Consider the following 24,685-nt stretch of genomic DNA (forward strand, 5'->3'; position numbering starts at 1 on the left):
GATACGTGAAGGTGGCCAGGTTGCCCGTTTTAACCCTACTGGAGTGGCCTATGCAGATTCTAGCTAAAATTACTTATTCTCTCCTGCTTAGGCGATATGAGGTGACTGGATTTGGTGGTATTATGTTTTTCTTTGATAGCATTCAGGTTGGTAGAATCAATATTGTTGGAGGCAAGCAGTTCTCTAGTGTGATATCCAAAAGGTTTGTAGGTAGAGTATTGGTTTTCAAGGCTTGAATGAAAAATCTTGAAGTAATTCAGGTGGTGTGGGTTCATGGCAATCTTCAGATAGTATTTTAGAGCAAGGTAGTTTCTCCTTTCTTGTAGAGTGATGGTGTCTATTTCTGTGATAAGTTTTGAGTATAGACACCAGACCTGCGTATAAGACAACCAACTGGCAGCCATCTTGGCAAAATATCCTGTGTTACACCAAGTTCTCCGGCTGGGTGCTCTTGGCAGTGCTTACTTCAATCTGCAGGCAACAGGGAAGAAGGATGGTAGTGATGTTTTGTGTAGAGCCAATTTTTCCCGCTGGATGCTCTTGGCTGCGCTGTATTTTGCATGGTACTTCGTTCAAGAATTTGACGTCAGCGCTGCGAAGAGCACCCAGCGGGATAAATTTGCATTACACAAGTTTTCTTTACCGTTTCCATTCCCCTCAGCCTGCAGTTGGTTGTCGTTATTCCGCCGGTCCAGTATCTGTAGTTTTGAGATGGGGCTTGTGTGGAAAGCACCTATATACAGAGACAAAGCGCGTGATTTCTGATAGAATTTAGTTTATCTAGGTCTGATTTGGCAGCTGAATTATAGATAATTGATCCGTAGTCAATAATGGATTAGAGGTGACTTGAATATATTCGTAATAATGCCCATCTGTCTGCACCTCATCTGGAATGACCGAGTTTTTTCAGAATATTGATAGCATTGTTTCCTCTCTGTTTAACATAGTTGAAGTGAGTTTTCCAATTCATGCGTTCATCTAGATAGAGTTCATGAAATTTATGGACATGAGTACTTGTAATTTCAGTATTGTAGATGTGAAGGTTGATACTCTGTGTGAGCCCAAGTTTGGGATGAAAGTTGATAATGACCAAAATCGCTCAAAACTGACGTTTTTCAGAGTTAGGAGAGAGGGGTTGATTTACTGATTATTTTGATTGAAAAAAAAAATTAATGAAATTTGTCAAAAATCCGAAATCTAACAAAACAAAGGATTTAAAATTTCCGCAGAAAAAATTTGATCAATTGATGCAAGGGGACTAATGAGGAGAAAAGTATGAGAACCTGTCTTCGCAATTTTTCACTCTGAAAGTATTTTTCAGATGAATATCAAAATATTCGTACAAAATCGTCTTCGTTTCACACCAAGGTGAAAAATGTCATCAAGACAGAAATCAAGTACCCTTGATTTCATTCCAGCATCCGTAGCCTTCGCCCCAATTACAACTTTTCGCAACTCTGGCTCAAATAAATTCGCGACGAAGAGAAAAAAAGAGGCGCAAACACGCGATAACAAATTGTCGAAAAATTCACCTCGACGAGCACGACCCCAAAAAATCAGTGAGGAAAAAAAAGAATCGCACCGCGAGCCGAAGTACGAATAAAAAAAAAGCAACTCAGGTAAATACGACGAAAGTAGTACCCGCGTATTATTCTTTATAATATAAACTCATATACACAGGCATATAGAAGTAGCTAGGAAAATGCCTTTATTATAATAAACTTTTCTAACTCGCTATTCCCATATATATTAAAAAAGTTCCTTGAAGCGTGAAAGAAAGATATGGGGAGACGCCAGTTGTTGCTCAACTTTATGGTTTATGATTGCTTTTTTTTCTTCTTCTACATTTTTGGTGTGAAAAAGCAGGGCAGGTCGAACTGAAAGAAAGCAGAAAAAAACACACGAACGAGGGGACGGGTCAAAGTTTGTATTATAGATGTGGGAGGCCGCAACGGAGAGGAATATAAGGAGCGCCCGAGAATATAACGTAGTTTGCCTTATTTTTTTATGTGATAGGAAAACTTGTGCGCGCAAAAGAAAGAGATTAAAATAGTGATTTGACTTTCCTTTTGTATAATGAAATGTCCCACAGCGAAAAGGAATAATTTTTTGCGCTTATGCGAGAAATATGTGACCTAAACGGAATAATGCAACTTTGAGAGTAAACTAGTTTGAAACCAAGTTTTAACCATAAAAAAACGAGAAAAAATTTCCAATTCCGTTTCAATTCCCATACACTTTTCAGTCTACCCTCGACCCCGCGTACATTTAATGAATAATTGCACATCCGAGTAAAACAATATTTAAGATTATCGATTTTATCTCATAGGCAAGAGGTTTTCCCCTCCCATCCCTCTCTATCACATTTTCCCAAGTTTTCCTAACACCGGCGCCGCGAAAACACTTTTATAAAACCTTACTTAAAAATAAATTATTTAGCGGAATCTAGCTTTGGTTTTTCTCTCTCTCTCTCTCTTTCTGTCGTACACTCCGCCGTCATCTCTTTCGTCGTTCATTACGACAAACCGAGGCGAGGGAATTAAGTTTCGCGAGACGGTGAGCTCGGAGAGGAGGCTTCACGATTTGTGACTTTTTGCAAATGGAAATGAGCAAAACTCTCGGCTGCTTCTCTCCAAATATCGCGTATCTGCGTATTTGACGCACGCTGTGAACCCGTAATAGACTTTAAGACAACCTTCAATCGTATTTTCGCTGAATTATCTCAATAATATTATTTTATTAAAAAGTTTAATGAGCTATTTAAGCCACATTAGGGACTTTTGCGGTGATATCGTCGTTTTAATTTTCAATCTTAAAGTCGGATTAAAGATCGCAGCGAAAATGTAGACTTCGCTCTTCGTCGATCGATCTTATCTTCCGAATATACGCATCGTCGAGGATAAAACATCTTGGAAAATTTTTCAACTCCATAAACCTTCTTTTATTTCGGCCTCTACGCTTCTTTCCCCTCTTCATCTTGTGACTTTGTTGTGAAGATACGTTATCGGACGTCAATTCTTCTTTTTTGTTTCATCTTCGGCTTCATTGAAAATTACATTGCGATTCTTTTCGCGCGTCTGCGTCTTTTCCTTTCCTTTTATTCGTTCGTCTTAGTAAAAAGGGTATCAGTTGATAATAAATGAATGGATACGAAAAACAATGTCAACAGACTACGCGGTTTCCCTGTTTTTTTTTTGTTTTTTTTTTTTAATTTCATTTCGACGTTTATACATAAAACGCAAGGTGACGCGTTTTACCGCAATTGGATCTCCCATTCTTCGTCACGAAACGACGAAACCTTGTTTTAATTGCTTAGAATACAATGCTTTAATTTACACTTGTTGGTGAAAAAAAAAACTTTTATTTTTTTACGTTGCTTTCGTCAAACTGGCGCTGAAAAAAATTACTGTACGAAATGTCTTCATGATTTCACTTTCTTTTTTTCACTTCATTTCCTCGTCGTTATCGCGGTTAAAATATTCATAAATAACAGCGCTCTGTTTTTTTTCTTCTTCTTCGGTAATTCACCCAACCTGTAGCTACGCACACGCAAATAGTTGGAATTTCGTGAAGAAAAACGAAAAGAACACAGCTTCAAAATCTGGTTTTTAATCTTCTCTTCTCGTTGATAATAAAAATCTTATAAGAATCATTCCAGAATTTAAAGTACCAAAAGTAAGGGGATAGGGGAACTTCGATGCATGGTAAAAATTTAATTACGAGTATAATTTGTCAAAAATGCAGAGAGTACCTAATAAGTAAGCTAATACATAAGGGCAGATCGCCCAAAAAAAAGAGGGTGAATTTTGACAAAATTCAGCAGAGACTTTCATTTTGAGTTGAAAATTCCTTGCATAAAATTTTAGCTTCGTATATGCTCCTACTGGGGGGGGGGGGGAGAAATGGGTCCTCAAAGAGGGCGCATTTTCAAAAAAATCGTGTGTTTTTTTCGCTCTTGTCATTACCTAACCTGTTTCGAAAAATGGCCCAGTCCCAAATTAAAGTAGGTATTTGAGATTCATTGGTTCTACTGATCACTCGAAAATTTGCAAACCGCTCATTTTTGGGTAAATTTGTGTTTGGGAAATTTTTTTTTCGCAAATATTTCGCTTTAATTTAGTAAAAATATTGAAATATATATTATTCCTGAAGGTGGAAAAATATTTTGAAACCCTTGTGGTCTTAATTTTTCGGTCATTACTGCCAACTTGAAAAATCAAAAAAAAAATTGGATACCTATTTTTTCATGATTTTTTTTTTAAATTAGCAGTAATGACCAGAAAATTGGCACCACAGCGTTTCAACATATTTCTCCAACTTCAGGAATGATAATAAATTTTCAATGTAAAATTTTCCCTTCGTTCAAGCGGTGCTTCTTCCCCAACCTCACAAGGGCAAAACCAAATTTTCAGCTGCCCAACTTCATTTTTCGATTTTTGGCGAACGTTTGAAAACACAAAATTGACTGTTTTTGGTGATTTATGCATTTTTGAAAAAAAGTATGTACTTGATCAGTAAAAATGATCAAAAGAAAGCCCAAAACTGATATTAATTCCCGAAATCCAAATTTCACAATTTCCAGACATTCTGGAGCCTCCAGCGCGATTTTTCAATTTCTCCAGAATTCTGAATATGCTCCAGAAGGCATGAATATGAAGTTGGGCAGCTCAGGCAGCTGAAAATCGAGTTGTGTGTTATACTTGACCTGTTTAACGAGTTTATCCGCATTTGATACGATTTTGAGAGGAACACCTCAAGAAAGGGTTTTTGACCGAATTTTTACACAAGGAAAATGGTCAAAAATCAAAATTTTCTCGTTTCCAAGGAAATTTTAGAAATTTGCGCAAATCGCTGTATTTTGTCCTGAAACACCCCCCTCGGGCGAATTTCGCCATTTCCAGCTATTCTGGAGCCTCCAGCGCAATTTTAACTTTCTCCGGAATTTTGAATTTGCTCCAGAAGGCGTAAATATGACGGGGGAGGGGTTAGTTTTGGTCGAAATACAGCGATTTGCGCTGATTTCGAAAATTTCCACGCAAACGGGAAACTTTTGATTTTATGGACATTTTTATTAATGAAAAACTCTGGTCAAAAAACCACTCTTGAGGTGTACCTCTCAAAATCGGCTCAAATGTGGATAAACTCGTTAAACAGGTCAAGTATAACACACAACTCGATTTTTAGCTGCCCAACTCCATATTCACGCCTTCTGGAGCATATTCAAAATTCTGGATGATTTGGAAAATATGCGCTGAAGGCTCCAGAATGGCTGGAAATGCTGAAATTTGGATTTGGAGAATTAATATCAGTTTTAGGACTTATTTTGATCATTTTTACTAATCAAGTACCTACGTACTTTTTTAAAAAAATAGCATAAATCACCAAAAACAGCCAATTTTTAATTTTCAAACGTTTTCCAAAAATCTAAAAATGAAGTTGGGCTGCTGAAAATTTGGTTTTGAGGGTCTCAGACCATGTTCCTTCGAAAAATCGCGGTCCTGTTCAAATCGGAGGATGACACCCCAATAGATTCCCTTGTCAGACAAAAATCAGACAAATAGGGTTTTGCAGGAAAAAATGTCAAAATAAGTAAGTATATTTGCAAAAGTGACCAATTTTTTATTGAGAATTTTTTGGTATCCGAACATGAAAATACTAAAGAATTTTCCACATGAACAAAATCCAAATGAATCATCCTGAAAATAAATCGATTTTTCAACCAACACAAACAGTTGTTTACACTTTTTTTGTATACTTTTGAAGCGCCCTACCTCTCTTTACCACATTATAAACCTTTGTCGAACGCCTATTACGTAAAAAGTGCGGACGAAGAATACTCCACTCAAATTATCCGATCGCCGGTTTCCGATTTTTTTTAGCCCGGAAAAAAGCACTAAAAAACCGCGTTCAAATATTCACTTATTTCTTGAAAACACTCGTAATCGAATCGCGTCGTTTGTTGATGCTCTCGGCGGCGGCGGGCAAAGACAACACAGGATACACGGTGACAGGTACACATACATAAATCGTTGCCGGGGCTGTTGGAGGGTTCGGCCGAGAATGTTATTGAAAATAAATATCAATTTTTCACGAGCTTCGGTGCAACGAGAAGGCTACAAAGGGATATGCTTGGTGGGGGGAGGGGGGAGGTTGTCTCAACATTCGGCTATAGTTTTCTTTTCGTGGAACGTCGGTACGTTCGTCGTAGACATCATTTATCATTTTTAATAAAACGCCGCTGCTCGGTTTTTACGTAATTGAAATTCGCCGCAGATCATTTCCATTAAAGGTGCGATGTTAAAAACATCCCCGGTACGGGAGTCGCACCCGCTCTACATTCCTTTTACTTGCTCGTACGCTACTGCACGTATACGTTTAAAGCACTGCCTTATTATATATACGATTACGAACGGATGCGAACACAATCCGCCAAAATTATTTTGACAGTTTTGCGGGGCTATAGGGTATGCTACACACTACACAGCGGTGTACACGTAGCGAAGAGCCACTTTCTCGTTGCGTTATAGTTTGTAGCTACTTTTAGCAACAAACGCAACGACGACGACGAAGATGAAGGTCCGCCACCAGCGACACACATACACGCCTCCGATATTCGCATCGGTGATGAATAGTATTCGGTTCAGCGCCCAAAATTCCAACTTTAATTGCAGAAAAAGCCTGAACGCCGGACTACACGAAACTGGACAACGTAGTAAAACTGTTATTTATTATCTTTTTGACACTTTACCTCTGACATTTTGTTCTTACAGTTTCCGCTAACGTATGGTAGTTTTCAATGGGTACTCGACGCTTCTTCCTCTTCCGCCGTCTCATCGCGCCTCCTAACGTTATAATAAGCTTTTTCTCATTCGTTGTAGTTTTTCCTTTTGCCTCCTTCTTCCCCTTCAATCACCCTATCTGTGTACCTCTTTTTTTTTACACTTTATACGTACGGGCATCTACCTACTAAACGTTTACATAGATTATTTTTTAATTACAGATCAGGTAGAGATGCTTTGATGCAAGGTACATTTCATATACATTTTAATAATCATGCTAATAGCTTAGACGGAGCTGTCGTTTACCTTTTTTTCCTCACAAAGTTCATAGATGAGTAATGGGAAAAGTGTGAAATGACGTCAACAGACCGTGGTAGAAATCTCAGGTACAAGACATGATACTCTCTCTCCCTTCAGTCCTGAATTATGCTGAAATGTATTTTCAACTGCTTGCACCAATTCCTCCATTCACGGACAAACCGCGTTGGGGGGTATTTAGTAACTTAGGGCTATTACTCAATTTTTCCCACAAAGAAGCAATTTCAGCAACCAAAAAAGATCGAACAAATACTTAACCAAACCTTACCAAAAAAATTATACTAAGTATTTGGAAATTTCTGGCAAAAAAGCAAAATTTTTGGAAAAATATAAGCTTCTTGGATTTTTTTGCAAAAAAATTACCATTTTTAGCAATTTTGCTAAAGAACAAGAATTTTTAACAATTCTTGCAAAAAGTATGATTTTTGGAAAATCACTGGCAAAAGTGATACTTTTTGAACATTTTTGGCAAAAATTGGACTTTTTTGGAATTTTTTTGTAAAAAAATGACTATTTCTTGCAATTTTGCTAAAAAGCGAGAACTTTTGACTATCGCAACAAAAAGTAGGACTTTTTGAGAATCATTAGTGAAAAAGTGATACTGTTTAGTTTTATTCAGCTATTTCTGCCAGAAAAACAAATTTTGGATACTTTTTGAGAAAAGAGTGAAAATCTTTCATTGCTAAAAAGCAAGATTTTTTATTTTTGTCAAAAAGCAAAAATTTGAAAATTTTAGTAAAAATCTGCAACTTCTGGCAATAATTGGCGAAGAAATCACATTTTAAATAAAAGTGAAACTTGTTGAAATTGTTTGCATAAGCGACAGTTTTTTTTAGCAATTTTGGTGGAAGGCGAGAATTTTTGTCAAAATTTGAAAAAACAAGTGTTTTTGACAAATTTTTGGCCAAAAGCAAAACTGGCAATTTTAGCAGAATGTTCGACTATTATTTTCAAAAAAAAAGATAATTTTGTTTAATCTTTGTCGGAAAAACAAGAGTTTTGGTGATTTATTTTTTTGCGAAAACGCGACAATTTTCAGTAAGAAGCAAGGCTATTTAGAAAGTCTTAAGTATTGACAATCAGATTTTTTTTTTGCTTCAAAATGCATAAAAACATTAAATTTTGAAAAAAAATTGAAAAAAAAGAGAATTAGAGTATTTTGAGTAACTCGGCATTTTCTGTCGAAATTGCAAAAAAAAAAAAACTAACTACTTTTTAAAATTGAAATTTACAATAAACCGTTTGCTTTCACAATCATTAAAATGCCGTGGTTTCTTTTTTTAAAAAAAGTCTTTAATTGCAGAAAAAAAAATTTCACTCAACGTTTCTAGAAAGTTTTGCTTTCAGTCTGGCGTGACTTAATTATACCAATTGGCTTGAAAACAATCACTAGTGCCATTTTGACGCCTTCGACATGATTTCAATGTTCTCCAGAAACTTGAAAATGACTTTGTAGGCTAGAAGAATTGTTCAAGAAAGCCAAACTTGAAGGATTCTCTTCATTTGTTTTTATGAGACCGTCAATTTTTTCCTCCAAAAATTCAATTTTTATAATGAAAATATAATGATGTAACATTTATTTCATCTCAAAAATTTGACTACCTACTTTTAAAAAAAAACCGAAGAAGGTCCTTTCAGTGCTGGAATTCAAAACTATAAAATTAATGAAAAAATCAAAGTATTTTCAGTCTGCCAATCTTTGAGTCTTTTTTAGAAGAATTGAAGTGGAATTGAATTTCAAAGTCAATGGATCAGTGAGATTCAGAAACTCGAATCACACCTTGAGCGAGGGCGGAGAGGGGACTGGAGTTTGTCACAAGAAAAGTAATAGAATCCAAAAATGGCATAAACCCTTGTTTTTCAAACAAAAATTAGTCTAATTTGAGGACCCTTGGTTTAGCTCACTACTTACTAAGGAGTAAAATTTCTCATCAATTTTTGTCAAAATCCAAGATTTTTTTTTTCACTTCCAGTGCGAACCATTTTTGCTACCTTTACCCTTCTTTCGCCCCCAAAAAACCATGGGCGATAACTTTTCATGTTTAGGTACGTAGGTCGTATGTAGGTACCTAATTGTTTTTTAAAAAATCTCATTTGTTCGTGTACTCAAAAAAATTCTTCAAAAATCAATTTTTTTTTGAAGGCTCTAAGACAGCTTTTTCTTAAATTTCTCAGCAGTTATGAAAAATGGATGCAAAGACGCTAACAATAAGTTGTTTATTGTTAGTTCGATGACTCTTCAAAACACAATTTTCAAAATTCAAGGTCCCATCTGGATGTTACGTAAGCGGATCTCAGATCCGAAATTTTGACTGCAATCCTTTGATGCAATTTTGCAATTTTACTATCTACTTTTTTCAACTGCACATCTCCAATTTTACAAACAAAGCAAACGATAACCATACTATCTTGAGTTTTTAGAGTTGTGAGGAAAATTAAGATTTTTAAAAATTACCAATTGTTTTTGAAATTTTTTACATCATTACAATTTTTTGACGAGTTGACCAATTTTGTTTTGCTTTTCTTCAGGAGGTGGAGGAAGTTTGAAAAATTTTCTATAAATCATCTTTCCCCTCCTCCTTTAAAAATCATTCAATGTGATGTTTTGGATCAATTTTTAATGGTAGGCAGCTTCTTTATTTCTTTGTCAACCAGATAAATTAGGTACCTTAAACTATAATCAGATTATGAGACTATGTTAAACTTTTGTTTAAAATTATTCTGCGCATTTTTCCATTTTTCGAAAAGGCTTTAGAACTACCCCGATTAGCGCTGATGGCAAATTATTTTGCCATTGCCAAAAAGTGTACTAATGGCAAAAAAATGGTTAGCGTATGGCAAAGCTCCAGCCAATGAGCGTGCAGCATTACAGCTTTGCCATTATGGCAAAAGGTTGGTCTTTGACATTGAATGGCAAAATAATGGCAGTTTTTTGGCATTATTATTTTTACCATTTGGTGGCAGTTTTTTGGCGATTATATTTCAGAACTTAATTTTCAAAAATTAAAATGAGGGGGTTGGAAGGTGCAATTCTGATTTTTGATTTGCAATCTGGCATATATACACTTTGAAGTATTTTTTCAGCTCAACTCTTCCTACGAAAAATCCCTGAACTATTTACCTACCTAACGGGGATTCGAACCTGGGTCTCTGTGATTCCTAACCAGATGCCCTAACCACTACACTATGCCTACACTATTATGGTATGTGCGTTAAAAGAATATATTTGTTTGTCATCGCGTTGTAATGTTTTAAATTTTCATTATGGTACTACTGGGTGAACTAAGTGATATGCCCTGCCCTCAAATTTTTGAAATTTTGATGAAACATTGTTGGGTACCTTTAAAAACAATGTCGGACCCAAAAAAATTTCCCTCGCCCCATCCCCTTGTCCACAATGGCAAAAAAATGATTTTTTTAAAGAAAAAATCATTCTTTCAACAAGTTTTTATCAAAGAATTTTGAATTCATTGGGAAGGGAAGAGATTGCCCAAAAATTGAATTTTTTTGTGAAAATGCTTCACTATGGCGTATTTATTCCATGCAACCTTTCCGATCAAGACGTAAATAGCGCTACAATGAAGCATTTTTCACAAAAAATTCAATTTTTGGGCAACCTCCTTCCTCAATGTGGCCCTTAGGAAAATCAACTGCAAATCTAACTTCATATTCGTATTCAGCGGGTTCGATTCATGTGATAACCATACCCATATTGTTAATCTACTTTCGCCCAAAATTGGGGGAGGGGCCAGAGGGGGTGTCTATTGGCTCAAATTGAGGTATTCAAGAAGTTGTTTGATATTCTTCTACTTTTAGAGGCCTTCACGCAAAATTTCAAAGCTACATCACATCACTGGCAGTACATTTCGCTTTTTTTGAAGGTGTCATGACACACAAAACACATTTTTGAGTGTTTTTCAAGTTCTTAAAAATTACCCACTTGGAGAAAAAATTTGAAAAAAATTTCAATTTCAAATTTACATGTAGGTAGTACCTAGACCTACTCATGCACGTATATTCTTGGAAGAAAAAAATTTTGTGTGCTTGAATTAAGTTTGGAGATGTGGCGGTTTAAAATTTTTTTTGTCAATATCTCTCCCCTGCGAGGTCAAAAATTGTTGAAAAAATTCCTGTGGCTAGACTCATGTCTTCTCTGGATATTTTAGGTGAATTCAAAATTTTTTGTTCAAAACTCATTCAAGTATATGATTTTTTTTCTGAAAAAATCGTTTTTTTTGCCACGGTTTTGTCAATGTTGGCAAATTTTTGTCAAAACTAGCATAAACAGAGTGTCATCTGTTCTGCAACGATTTTCAAAAGTGCCATTGTTGGCAATTTTGTCATGTTTTCCATTTTAATCCAAGTTTTACCACTCTTCTGCCAATAATGTCAAAATATTGGCAAAAGCTAGGCAAAAGTATTGGCAAAATTATTCCATTTTCATTTTGCCAACCATTTGCCAAAAAAGTGACAAATGGCAATTTTAGAATTGCCATTGCGCTAATCGGGACTCGAGGACCTTTAATTACCAAATTTCTTATTGGGTTTGAAAATGTAAATAATGTAGATGAAGAACACGATTTCAACATTAAATGCGTAATTCCCCTTAAAACAGCTAATGTCTGGTCATTGTAGCCACGTGAATTGAAATTTTAGTGCAATGACAGCAGTGAAAAAAGAAGCAAAAAAGCTCTCATTTTTTTCTCACAATCCATCATCACTCATTTTATCAAACTACGACAAATAAGCAAATTAGCCGAATGCATGAGGCACGAGGCATCTTTTTAAGCCATCATAATAGGGTCGTAAAAACACGCGAATTCCTTCTAAACCTCTTTCTCAACCATTCTCAAAATGACTAACGTTCGCATGCAGAATTTATGTCATTCGAAATCTTCATCTGGTTACACTCGAGCCCTACACTGTACACAGACTGTGTTTTCCTTGGCCCAGTACTGCCAACCTTGCTGTCGCCACAACTACCGCAAATATATATCGTCCAAACGGTTACTCTGGCTTCGTTTCCTTCAGCCCCCTTTCATTCTGAATCCGTTGTAATACCATTGTAACCGCGTACGTAATATGTACACCATACAATACCGCTTATAACATACATACTCGTACATATTGTGTATTTAACCATACTCCTTCCTCGCTCCACTTCTTCGTGCAGGTTTCATTCCAGTATACATATGTAATGTACATCTTGCCATCTCACCCCGTCTTTATCCACCAACAATGTGTATTAAATTGAAATTAATCCTATGGTATTTCCCGACCATGTTAAGCTTCTTAATTAAATTTTTACTACGACACGACCTCCCTCTTCCCTTTTCGTTTAACTCTCTGGAGGAAAAAAACACAAAAAATACCAACTTTACAAACGTATAACCGACGTTGACAATATTTCCACCTGAAACAGTCAAGAAACGTTGTACCAAATCGGAGCAATAAAATTACCACTTTCCAACCCCTTTACCTCTGTTTAGTAGAAGGGTACATGACTGGAAAAGCTCGACAACGATGACGGGACGTACCGCTAATCCCACTCGGTGTTCGCATACTTCAGATGGACGCGATATTGTAATTTCGCACAAACTATCAGTTTTTTCGATGACACCGGCTATAAATTATAGATATTCTACACGAGGCTAGTTAGTCGTTGGCTCGCCATATCCTAAACTATTTCCAAACATCGCCCGTAGTAATGGCCTCGTAAATCAGCGACAAAATATACCAACTTTAATTGTTAAAATAGTTCTCCTTGTGCCGCTGGTTGCGCCTATCGCCTTCATACGACCGCCAAATTACACGTACATGCAATACGACGAATAGTTGCAAAGTCTTTTCGTTGCCCTATACCTCTTCTAGTGGCCTTAAAGAGGATTCTCCCTCTTAAGTAGTTAGCATAAGCATCTTTGTTAGCGATTATCGTTTATAAATTCTACTCTCTCTATATAGACGTATTGAATTATTACCACTCTTCTTTGTCGTATCAACATCTAAAGGGTGCAAAAACCGAGCCGCGATAAGCTTTGAGTGAATGAATCTTGCATCTGAGTCTGAATAGCGTGACTTTTGGGTACTATGCCTAATTTTTTAACTCATTCGATATCTGGAGTGGTCCTTCAAGATGAAGCATTTTCAGAAATATGTAGTTCTTTTGGCAGAAATTATTCTTCGAAATATCCACAGAATCAGTCATAAGATCGCTTTTAGTTATTAAATTGAACATATTCATAATTGAAACCCTCACTACGCCATATACATGTATCGTTGATTGGTCAAGCATTTGAAAAAAGAAGCCTACGATTCAAGTAGCGCGCTTGATTTGTTTACACGCGTCGTTTCACATCCCCCTCGTTCCTCCTCTCCACGTTTTTAAAGAAGAAACACACATTCGAAAGTTTTTATACGATTTACAACAACTTTTCTTAAATTGCCCACAGTTGAATGCTCCTCTTCTTGATAGTAATTTTTTCCACTTTTAAAAGAGTGGAAAAGAGAAAAGAGCTGGTCACGTGGTTTCTTTTTTTTGAAAGAAAGTCCTTACTCTCGTTATTTTTTTCAAAGACCAGATTAGATGAAATTTACGTCGAACTTTTTGTTAGCAAATGAAAAAATTTCCCAATAAAATTTTCTCCCCTATTTTCAATACATTCGTCGAGACGTTCGTCGTCATTAGTATCTCGAAGGTATCGTAAAAAAGCGTTCGAATCGACTCTACGACCTTGAAAAAATTTTACGTCGAATTCATGCCGTTTTATTTTGTAAAGTTTACTTGGTTTTACAATATAATTCGTTTAATATTTTTTTTATAATGGACGATTCCAGGTCTTTAGCAATTTTCAAGTCGTGAAAAAAATTCCCAAAAGGTAAATCTTACTGTTATAGTTTGTTCTCGTTCTTGAAAGTTTTTTAATTTGGCGTTTGTTGTAAATCCAAGAATGACCAAAAAATACTCTTGTCATTTTATGTTGATTCATTATTTAGAAGTGGTGTTTTTTTTTTGTTTACGAGACCTGTAGCTTAAAGTGAGTAGTTGGAGAAGGGAGGGGTGGGCAAAGCTTTGGATAATCAGTTTAATATAATTCTTTCGACAATAAAATGATTCAAACTGATTACATTGAAATTTTAAAGATTTTTTTTTTTTTTGAATTTTGACCATATTTGAGAAACTGATGAGGAAAGATGGCAAGAAGGATCAGATCGAAAAAATGAACTGATATTTGGACTTGGTGGCCTTTAAATGATAATCCCTGCTCATTTGAATTTTCCTATAAAAATTATTCGGGTACTAGTAATTTTAAACGTTTTAATGATGAGACCAGAAAATTATACAAGGTTTGAAGGAGTCTTATCATCAGAATTATTTATGTGGTTGAATAAGTTTGAAAGGTGTAGATATTTAATGGGTGGAAAAATGACCAATCAAAGAGGTAAGTAAGTGTTGTTTTAAAATTATAATTTTGATCTCAATTGGTCAGAACAGTTTCAGGATTGATTTCAACTCTGTGATTTTGCATCTACGAATTCCTCTAAAAAGAAATGAGTTTTTTGAATTGTATGTGTTTTTTTAAAATAATATTTCATTAATTTACGCTGAGGTCGAGTTTTTAAATATTTTTTCCCTTCTTGCTTTATTGTTTCCATTTCTGTAATCAATAATCATACGATAAAAGCTATACTTACTAGGCCAACAGGGTACCTACCTATTCTGTATATTTCAAATCATTTAGCTTACTTTTATTTGTTTGAAGAAACCAACCTTTAAAGAGAGAGAGAATTTTTTGTATTTTTTGTGGACGGCTGAGTATAAAGTTTTTATTTATTTTGGCTATTCGAAGATATTGTATAAATAGGGTCTTCGAATGTACGACTTGCAAGATGGTAAACGATTTTATTTAGGAAATGTATAGACGGATTTCACTTGTTGGAAATGCTCTCGTCGAATGGAAGATTTTGGGGATTTATCGAATCAAAAATAGTTTAGAGGGAGGGAGAGAGGTTAAAAGTGCTAAACTGGTATCTACGAATTTTTTTATAGCTTGGCTGTTGTTTTTCGAAATGGTCTTTGGTGTTTTTGCTAGCGAAGGTTTGCAATTGGGAAATTGTGGCGTGGTTTTTTCTTTTCATCGTTTAGAAAAAGGGTGGATTTTTTTATTTTATTGTATTGTTTTTTTTTCAAACTTTTTTCTTTCAGCACATCGGTATTTTTTCAATTTGGGTTCATTGAAATTTGATATGGTGAAGTTATAATATTTTTTGAATTAACGTGGGAATTTATAAGTGATCGAAATTCGACTAATTAAGTATTAATGTTTTAGGAGGTGCCAAATTTTGCCAAAAAATTGAATTATTTGAAAAAAATTGAAAAAAATAAGACCAATATTCGACGTTGATTTTTTGTGACTTATTGTAGTGTTGGGAAAAATCAATTTTTTCAAAAATCGAAAAATCGATCAGTTTTTTCAAAAAAAAATCAATCAATAGTCAATTAATTGATTTTACTTACTTAAAAAATCGTTAAAAAATTGATTAATCGATTAATTTATCTACATTTTCTTAAATTTGTGCATGATTTTTTGCAATCAGCAAAAATATAGCTTTTTTTCTTTTTTTACAGGTTAAATAGATAAAGCAAAACCCGTAAAAATCTAAATTCAAACACATTTCCTTGCAAGTTAAGAAAACTCAAAAAAATTTCAATTTTTTTACTTACTTATTTTCGCTTTAATGTACATATTTTTGAAAGAAAAAAATCGATTTTTTTGTAAAATAATTGATCATTTGACCCATGCATTAATTGAAAAATTTATTTTTTTCAATTTTTTTTAACCAAATTTTTTTATGAATGATTTGAAATACAAATAAATCCGTTTCAAAATGGAGACTCTCAACTAAAAGAGGACACCCCCCCCCCCTCGATTTTGACTGATAATTTGAAGAAAAAAATAAACTTTTGACTTTTGTATTGGAAATGTGTTTTGTTCAAACCAGGTGAAAATATGAAAAATTTTGTACTAAAGGAGCTTATTTAGAAATTTTGAGAAAGATTCTGCAAAAGTCCTGCATTTTGAAGGCTTCTTGCAACTACATACACTGGCCAGTTGGTGGAAAATTGATTATTTTTGTTATTTTAAGGAAATTTTTGTTTCAAAATTATTTTTGTTACACTTTTACACCATTCTAAAATTCAATCCATTATTTTAGCTATTAATTTCCAGTGGACTCATCTGTAATGCATTTAAGGCATTTTTATTTTTATCAAAATTGCATTTTTTTCATCTGATGAAAAATTTTGACCAGTTTATATCCAATTTTTTCCAGTCAGGTGGAAATTCTCTGGTCTCTCTGCAGTTTCTGTGGCTTTAAAATTTTCTCCATTCTTCTCGCAGATGTTTGAAGCCATTCGCAGTTCCGATCTGTTCTACTTTTTAAAAATTCTTCGCCCATTCTTCGAAACACGGTACAAAAAAACGAGTATAAAAACCCCGGAACTATTCTCTGGATCACTTGCCGAATCGATACTTTTATAATTCGGTATACGCGCCTTTTAGAATCTTAAAATCCGTGCTTCGATTGCGGCGGCGATTATGAAGAGTAAGAAAAAAAAATATTAGCATATTTCATCTTCTGCGGTTTAAAGATAAAACGCTCGAGGTAACTAATCTAACACAAAGTATAATCGAGCGACGACGATGTCGGCAACTTCGTCGAAAAAAAAGAATGAATTATGGATATCCTTAGTAAACATATCACGTTCGTTATTCCGTCATTTCTTCGTCGAAGGATGAGAGAAAAAAAAATATAGCACGAAAAAAGTCGACTTGAAAAAAAAAAGGAAACTTTATATAAGAATGAATTAAAGTAAGCTTAACACCGTGAATATCGCGTTCGCTTGCTCGGCTGCAGCTGTAGCGGCGTAATTCGTTAACAAACGCCGAATTATCGTCTTCATCGTATTTTTTCTGCCTGCCTTGTTGCTGCAGCGTTCTCAATATACCTTTGTAATTTCCCCTCCCGCCTGGAAACCAATCCTGGGCGATAGAAAAAAACTGGTTAGCCGTTGCCTTTCGTCAATTTAAATCCGTATACACGAGTCGAATTTGCGACGAGAACGAGGAAAAGTTTCGAATAAAATTTAAAAACCTCATCAACTTTTTTGCAAACGTTTCGAGAAACAATTCTGGCCCCGGATTATTAAATTCCTTTTCTCTGCGCGTCCCTGCGCGAGCTTTGTTGGAACACACAGAAAACGCAAGAAAGTTGTTTTTCTCGCAATAGAATAAAAAACAAGCGAACAGAATCGCTCCTCGTTCGTTTTCTCTCTTTACATCCTCATTCTTATCAGAGCAGAGTGGAAAGCGGAGAAAAAAAATATCCAGAACGACGAAACTCGGTTAATTATAAAGCTTTTTACCTTTAGCTTTTAATTACTTCGAATTTCGGTTTTAATTACAAAAAGTAAATGGTGCAAAAAATTGAAGTTTTCCATGTCAACGTTTTGCCATTTCTTAAAAGGTATTTACAATTTGCCTCTTTTCAGCTCTGTGCCGCGCTGCTGCGAGAAAAAAATATTTCTGCGAGGCTGTTCTGTGTCGCCCGATTAAAGTTTTTCGGGGATTTTCCAAACCATCTATCGAGTTCTACTTCTTGCTGCTGCCTTACAGGGGTGTTGCCTTTGCAAAGTAGAATACAAATTGGCGAAGTAATTAAATTTTTTCATTCGGTTACCGAGCCTGTGAAAAACCAGGCTGAGTGAAAGTTGCAGCATATCGGGGGCTATAAAACGAAGAGCTTTATGAACTTTGGACGTAAATACATCTGCAAAAACACAAACGTTTATTTTTCAAAAAGATGACTAAACAGAAAACCTGTTACCGTATGTGAAACTTTTTATGCAATTTTACGATGGAACCTCTATTCATACTCATGGTACTTGGCTTTTCGTCTACTTCTGCAAACTGATCGAAATAGTAGGACAACGCCATGTATTACCTATTACGCACACTTGTGTGTTTATAAATAATAACGACAATCCTAGAGCATTTGAGATATGCTGCTCACACGTAGTAAGGTGTATCAAATCGTGGTCTTTTATCTTCGCTGTCGATAAGAAACTTTTTCAGCTTGACGTTGGTCTGCGTTCGGAGTTCGAAAGCGTGAGTAGCTCTGATATCGAAATTCGGTTTTTTACGATAATCGATGGTGAGAGGAGGCGACGGAGGACACTCGGATAAACCGCAATACGAAGTGAATTCTTTACGTAGCATACTCGCACCGTTATGCTTGACCGGATGCTTAGGCTGTTTCTTCCAATTGATGACTTGTTTCACACCCAACGAAACCATCGAAGCTCTTCGGGCCGAACGCTTCTTTCTTTTTTTCTTCTTACCTACGACCTCGTACTCGTCGCCGAATAACTCCTGTTGTTCTTGCAGCTCTCGTTCGCGTGCCAGACGTTCTTCTTCTAGACGTTCCAGCTCCTCTTCGATCTCTTTAACTCGTTTTTCGTACCTGGTCTGTTGTATTTGCTTGTTTCTCAAAAATTGTTCGATTCTGGCCCGACGACGTACATCCAAGTCGCAAATACACGGATGGATGTGTTTTTTCGTATCTTTGGCGGTTTCGGCCTCTTCGCCCGCTAGCTCCATGTCGCCTTCGGTTTCATCTTCATTGGCGAAACCACCGGCGTCTTTGTCGCCGTCTTCATTTTCTTCGTTGTATTGACGACGTCTTTTTGACGTACGATCGCCGTCATCTTTTTGAAAATCCTCAGATGAGGCACGTTTGGACGCCATATGAACCGTGGTCATTCTTGTTGAATTTTTATTTTACCTAAGCGTATAAACGGGGATTACTTTTGATTAAATTCGATCCCGTTGACAGGTTCAATACAGTAATAAGCTCGAAAGTGGAGAGTTGGTGCGAAGTGAGTGAATTTCTTTGCTTAGCAATTTTCATGTTTCTGTCGACCGACTGCTAAAATTTGATTAATTTTCATTTCGTGTGCTTCGAATGACCTGGTTTAGTCACTTTCACTTCTGTACCTATTTGAAAGCATTCTCAATGCTGTTTCAAGTTTTTTCCCCCTCAATTTGGTAACCTTTTTAATGTGTTAATAAATTGTCTTTTTGTTGGATTTCTTCATGATTTAAACAATTTTTCATTATTTTTAGTAGATTTCCAGATACTCGCGTATTGATGTCCATTTCGAGCCTTCCGTAGATAATGAGTGATTTCCCAATTTTTAGTGAATTCCGTTCAGGGCTGGCGTTTGGTTATTTTTTCAAACCACTACCTACAAAAATCCATGAAAAATCATTTTTGGTTTTGAAAAAACTAAAAATTAAAAAGAACCAATTGAAAAAAATTTCCTAAAATTTTGTCCTAAATCAGAGTACCTATTTAACAGGTAGTGAAAGTTGTGAAATTAGGGGAAAAGAAGTGATTTTAAAAAACCCCGCAATTCCTGACAATATCAAGCAGATGGAAAACATTCTTAAATACATCAAAGAAATCAATCTTTCAAACCAAATCTAGACTAACCCCTCGAAACTGGGCGTAAAAATCCTGGCAATTATACACGCCCAGTATAAAAAAATGTCAAAAAAAAATGGGTAGCAAATTTTGATTGAAATTAAAAAATACTTTGTATACAAATTTTCTTCCATTTCAATCTTTTTGAAAATTTTCCTGTGAAAAATTTGACTTAGTTGATCAGGGTGTCCATTCTCCTGGAAAACGTGGAAAAATCACAGATAAGTCAGGAAATTTAGTAATTTTCACGAAAAATACCTGAAATTTTGAAAAAACGATCCATTGCAAATTTCGGATATGAACCAGTGAAGAAAGAAACGCATTATTTTTTACTTCTCGATACACAAATTTTCGAAATCTTTTGCCCTCGCTTTGCTCGAGCTGGTTGTTTTTTTTTTTTAAATCAAAATGAATATTTCTTTTACAAAATCAAATTTTAAAGTCAAAAAATAAACTATTCATAAAAAAACATCGTTTTTATGTCTCAGGAAAAACAAATTTTCATGAGCATTCGCTCTCGCTTGGGTCTGTTCTGTTTTCTTTTTCAAAATCAACTTCCTTCAAAAAAACGTTCAAATTCTAAAATTTTAGAAGCCATAAAGTAAACTCCTCATCCTAACGCAAAAAAAGGATCGTTTTTATGCCTCTCGATGTACCAGTTATCCAGTTTGAAGAAAAACTTTCCTCACCCCTCCGGCCACTTTTTCTTTAAATTAAAGTATGAGGTGACGGTGAGTATAGAAAATTGAAAAAAAGTGATCTGGAAAATCTGGAAAAGTCAAGGAAAATGGCTTGTCAATAATAGCGGATACCCTATCAGTTTTTTGTGTGTTGTTAGGAGGGGGGGGGGTTGAGTGGAGAGCTTTATAAAAATTTAGATGAAAAAATAAATTGAAAAAAGTAGTGATTTTCTAAACAAAATTCCGTTAGATCCCATGTGAATAAATATACGATCAAAACACATTCAATTTTTTTTTATTCAAGCGTCAAAAGATGTGTAAAGGTTTTTTTCAAATTTAAAAATGAAAAAATAAATTGTGAATTTTTTTAATTTGAAAATGAAAAAGTAAATTGTGAGTTTGAAGTTTTCATTTTTTTAAATTTTCAAAACGTTGCTCTCACTTTTTTTGAACATGAAATTATAATTTACATATTTATTGAGTTGATTTTTTGCCCGAAGGGGAAGAGAGGATATTTTGACCCTGTTTTGGCTCTCGAAGGTTTTTATTGTCAACTTTTGAGATCTGTAAAATATGTAGTACTAACTAAATTCACTTCTTCCAAAAATTCTATCTTTTCCAAACTCGTACAAACTTGACTGGCACTTGAGGGAAAACTTATCTACTTAATGACGTGTTTCAGAAAATGAATTGGATAAGAAATATGTACGTATTATTTTAGTTACAAAACAATTATGCTTTGAAAAGTGTATTTTTTTAAAATCACCACGAATGTTTACTTGTTTTGACCTCAGTTTTCTCATTTCGCGTATTAATTTTCAATCGATTGCGGATGAATTTTTTGCTCAATTTTGAAACAATTGGGACTGAATTTCATGGTAAAAAATCATGACAAAATTTTTCAATTTTTGAATGAGATTATAATAATTATGTTGAAGATTTTGGATGAAGTTTTTATTGGTTGATTTCTCGATTTTAGATTTTTGGCTTATAGCTTTCGATGAACTTAAAAAGATATTTTTAGATGAACTTTTCGATGAGTCTGACCTAATTTCACGCATGCAAGTTCATTTGTGGGCGATTTTTGAAAGATTTTGTTGTGAACATTTTTTAGATTTAAGTATAGGTACTTAATTGATTTATTGATCATGATCTTCTGGTGGGTTTTTTTATAGAACATTCTCAACTTTCTTTGGAACTAGTTTACGTATCTTTACAATAGTTACCTTCCACATGTTTGTTTTCAGAATAGTTATTTTCATTTGTGAAGTCAATTGATAATTAAAACTGAACGAATCTCCATAATTATACCGGTGGGTCCCTAGAGATTCGTCGAATTTCGCAAATTTACTTTTAAACACTTACGAGACTCGCTAACATAGCATTTTTCACTTTCGTGAACGAAAAAAAAAAAAACTCGACGAGTTTGAGAATTTACGTTTTCTCGTATGCTAAAATAAGTGCTCTGCAGTTTGAAGAGGAAAAAAAGTAAGTTTTCTGTTTCAGAAGAATATAAGGTTAGTCCGTGATAGAAGTGAGGAGACGTGAAGGAGAAGTTAGCATAATAATGTAAAAAGCATGAATTTCATGTAATACTACCTAACCTCTCGACGAACTTTCACGGCGTAAAATTAATTAAAATTTTCGTTTTGTTTGTATGTTTCAGGTACGTGTACTCGTTTGTTGTGTATCTGCGTGTTTTCGCGAACGAAGTATATCATACGTTGAGCCGACGTAGCAATGAGAATTCCATCGATGGTATTTTTTCTAAAAATCATTGTCCTATAGTCTTCCAATTTTTTTACTTTTTTAAAAAATTTTTTTTAGCAATTTAGTTCAAAATCTTCGTAAGATAAATCGTTATTTAGACTGCGATAAGATAAACTCACTGAGTAGAATAAAAACAATGCTCAGTGTTAGAAAACCTGCCAAGAAATGAATCGCAAGATCAATGTGACGATTACCATCAAAGTTACCCACATAATCGCACGAAGAGCAATACATCAGGATGAGTTACCGCAACTACAATAGCTTGGATAGATTTCGATCAGATCGAAACGATGATGGGGAATTCGACGACTTCGGTTTCGATAGACGTCGATACGGGTCCGGACGTTACGTAAGGAACGATCTAGATGGCTCGGCCACGCTGACCATGAAACGAGATAACCCGGATTTGGTGCAGTTTGGCAACAATGCGGTCCCAAATTGCACCAAGTTTCAAAATTGCCCGCCGTCGTACGCGCCGAGTAATCAACGTACGTTGTAATTGGTTATGTTGAGCTTTTTTTTCAGCTTTAGCTTTTTGCGCTCTACGGACTGGAGATGAGGTGGAAAAGGAAACTTTTATTTGTGTGCATGAGATCGAAAGGGTTAGAGTTTTTTAAACACTATGAGGTTTGTATACGCGATGTCATTAATCAGATTGCGGCCCCGAGGAGATTTTTTTTCCTCGCTACCATCAGGATTATAATAAAAGTACCGCGCGCGTTTTTTTTACGACATTGGCTTTTTATCGGTCCGGCAAATTAATTATGTTTTAATTGTCTTTCCCTTGTGTCCCGGTTGGCCGTTGTGTCTGCGAACAAAGCAATGTAGGCGCGCGTTACGACCTGCATAAAAGCGCCAATGTCACGTGTGTTAAGCCAAACGAGGCAAAAAAATTATTCGATGGATATTGTTAATGTATGTGGATTATCGGGGCATGAAATTAGCCGAGCGCTAAATGACGATCATTTGTCAAAAGCGTGTTATCGCTGCTGCGAAATATCAACTAGGAAAAGTGCGCAAAAAATGTCAATACATATTTTGTGATGAATGGAAATTTTTTAAGAATTTTCATTTTATGTTTGAGACGAATGTCTTCATATTGCAGGATGTTTGGTTTACAAAATATCTATACATTTTCAACTTTCAAGGTGCTGAAAGAGCAAAAAAATTGTTGTCGTAGGATTAAAAGTGAATTAGTGAATGGAAACATAAAAATTTGCTGAAGTTATTGAGGGTTTATTTTTACTCGAAATGTGATCATCTAAAAAGACTAACGAACTACATATCATGGAAATAAATTAAAGAATCTGATTGAAGAGTCACCTGAAATAATTAAACTGAAGCTGGAGCTGAAACCGTAACAAAAAAAATATAGAGGTAGTACATACAAGTACAAACTGCACATCCGGGACTCCAGGTTGGTATGAGTAAAAAAAAGTAAGATGAACAAGTTGCCTATCTTGCAAATTGAAGGGGCAAAGTACGTTTTCAAAATTCAAAAGCCTAAAACCAATTTTGACCATGAGGGTCGGTAGTACTTTAAAAAATTAACAAAATGATCTATTTCAACTTTTTGCTTACCTTGCAAATTGAAAGGATTACAAAGATTTTTTTTATTTCAAAAAATTGCGATGAAAAAAATGAATATGGAAATGAATACCACGTCAAAAAATAAACAAATTTTGTTATGATCATTTTTTTTCGTACTCCAATATTTAAAACATTTTTGGAGTTCAAAAATTATTGATTTGCTAAACATTTCATTAAATTGGCAATTTCTGAGTTCCAAGGAGTACAAAAAATGATCACATCAAAATTTATTCATTTTTTGACATACCTAGTATTCATTTCCATATTTATTGTTTTCATTGCGATTTTTTGAAATTAAAAATTATTTGTAGCCTTTTTAATTTGCAAATTAGGCAAAAAGTCATTATAGGTAATTTTGATCATTTTTCAAAGTACGTACTACCTCCCCCCATAGTCAAAATTGGATTTTGGCTCTTGGATTTAGAAAAGGTATTTTTCCCTTCCAATTTTGAAGTTAGGTCACACCTGCAGATAACTTTTTTTCTTAGTCGCGGACCCTGTTGTATCCAAATCTGAAGTTTATACCACCGCTCCCTGGACACCCTGTATAATAGAAATAAAACCAAAATTAGGATCAGAACTTTTTTTGAATAGTGATTCTTCAATTTTTTACATTTTTTTTGTTTGTTTTAAGGTCAAGTTTTGTTGTTTTAACGATTTTGTTTTGTGATAAAAAAATTGCAAGTATTGGAATTTAGAAAAAAAAAGAAAAAAAACTGAAGCTGAAGCTAATGAACTGGAATCAAATTCATTCAGTTTTCCATTATTGGCTTGTGAGAATTTTCAAAAATTATTCATATCGTAAAACAGATCTGTTTGATCGTTCATCAACATTTTTCAAAAAAATGACATTTGAAATTCTTCAACATGAAATACTTGGTTCTGTGAAATGGTTTTTGAATGATTCGATTTGAAGTATGCATTCTACTAATGAGTAAATCGTGATTATTTCGAAAAATGATTCGGCTTTCGTTCATTAGTGATTCGCTCGAATAAGAGTACTGA

At 34.9% G+C, this 24,685-nt stretch overlaps 1 protein-coding gene across 4 annotated transcripts in view; it reads left to right on the forward strand.

The window, feature by feature from the left end:
• LOC135844022 (agrin-like) overlaps positions 1-24,685 on the forward strand; it is a 394,772-nt gene that overhangs the window by 97,086 nt on the left and 273,001 nt on the right. For 3 of the 4 annotated variants that reach the window (XM_065362091.1, XM_065362095.1, XM_065362093.1), the window contains exon 2: positions 21,987-22,578. The exons of the other annotated variant lie outside the window; for it this stretch is intronic. In XM_065362091.1, the coding sequence (XP_065218163.1) occupies positions 22,329-22,578 (250 nt within the window). In that variant the 5' untranslated portion in view covers positions 21,987-22,328. The remainder of the gene's footprint in view (positions 1-21,986; positions 22,579-24,685) is intronic. 4 annotated transcript variants of the gene reach the window in all.

This window comes from Planococcus citri, chromosome 4 (assembly GCF_950023065.1).
Source record: "Planococcus citri chromosome 4, ihPlaCitr1.1, whole genome shotgun sequence".
In the NCBI taxonomy this organism is placed as follows: domain Eukaryota; kingdom Metazoa; phylum Arthropoda; class Insecta; order Hemiptera; family Pseudococcidae; genus Planococcus; species Planococcus citri.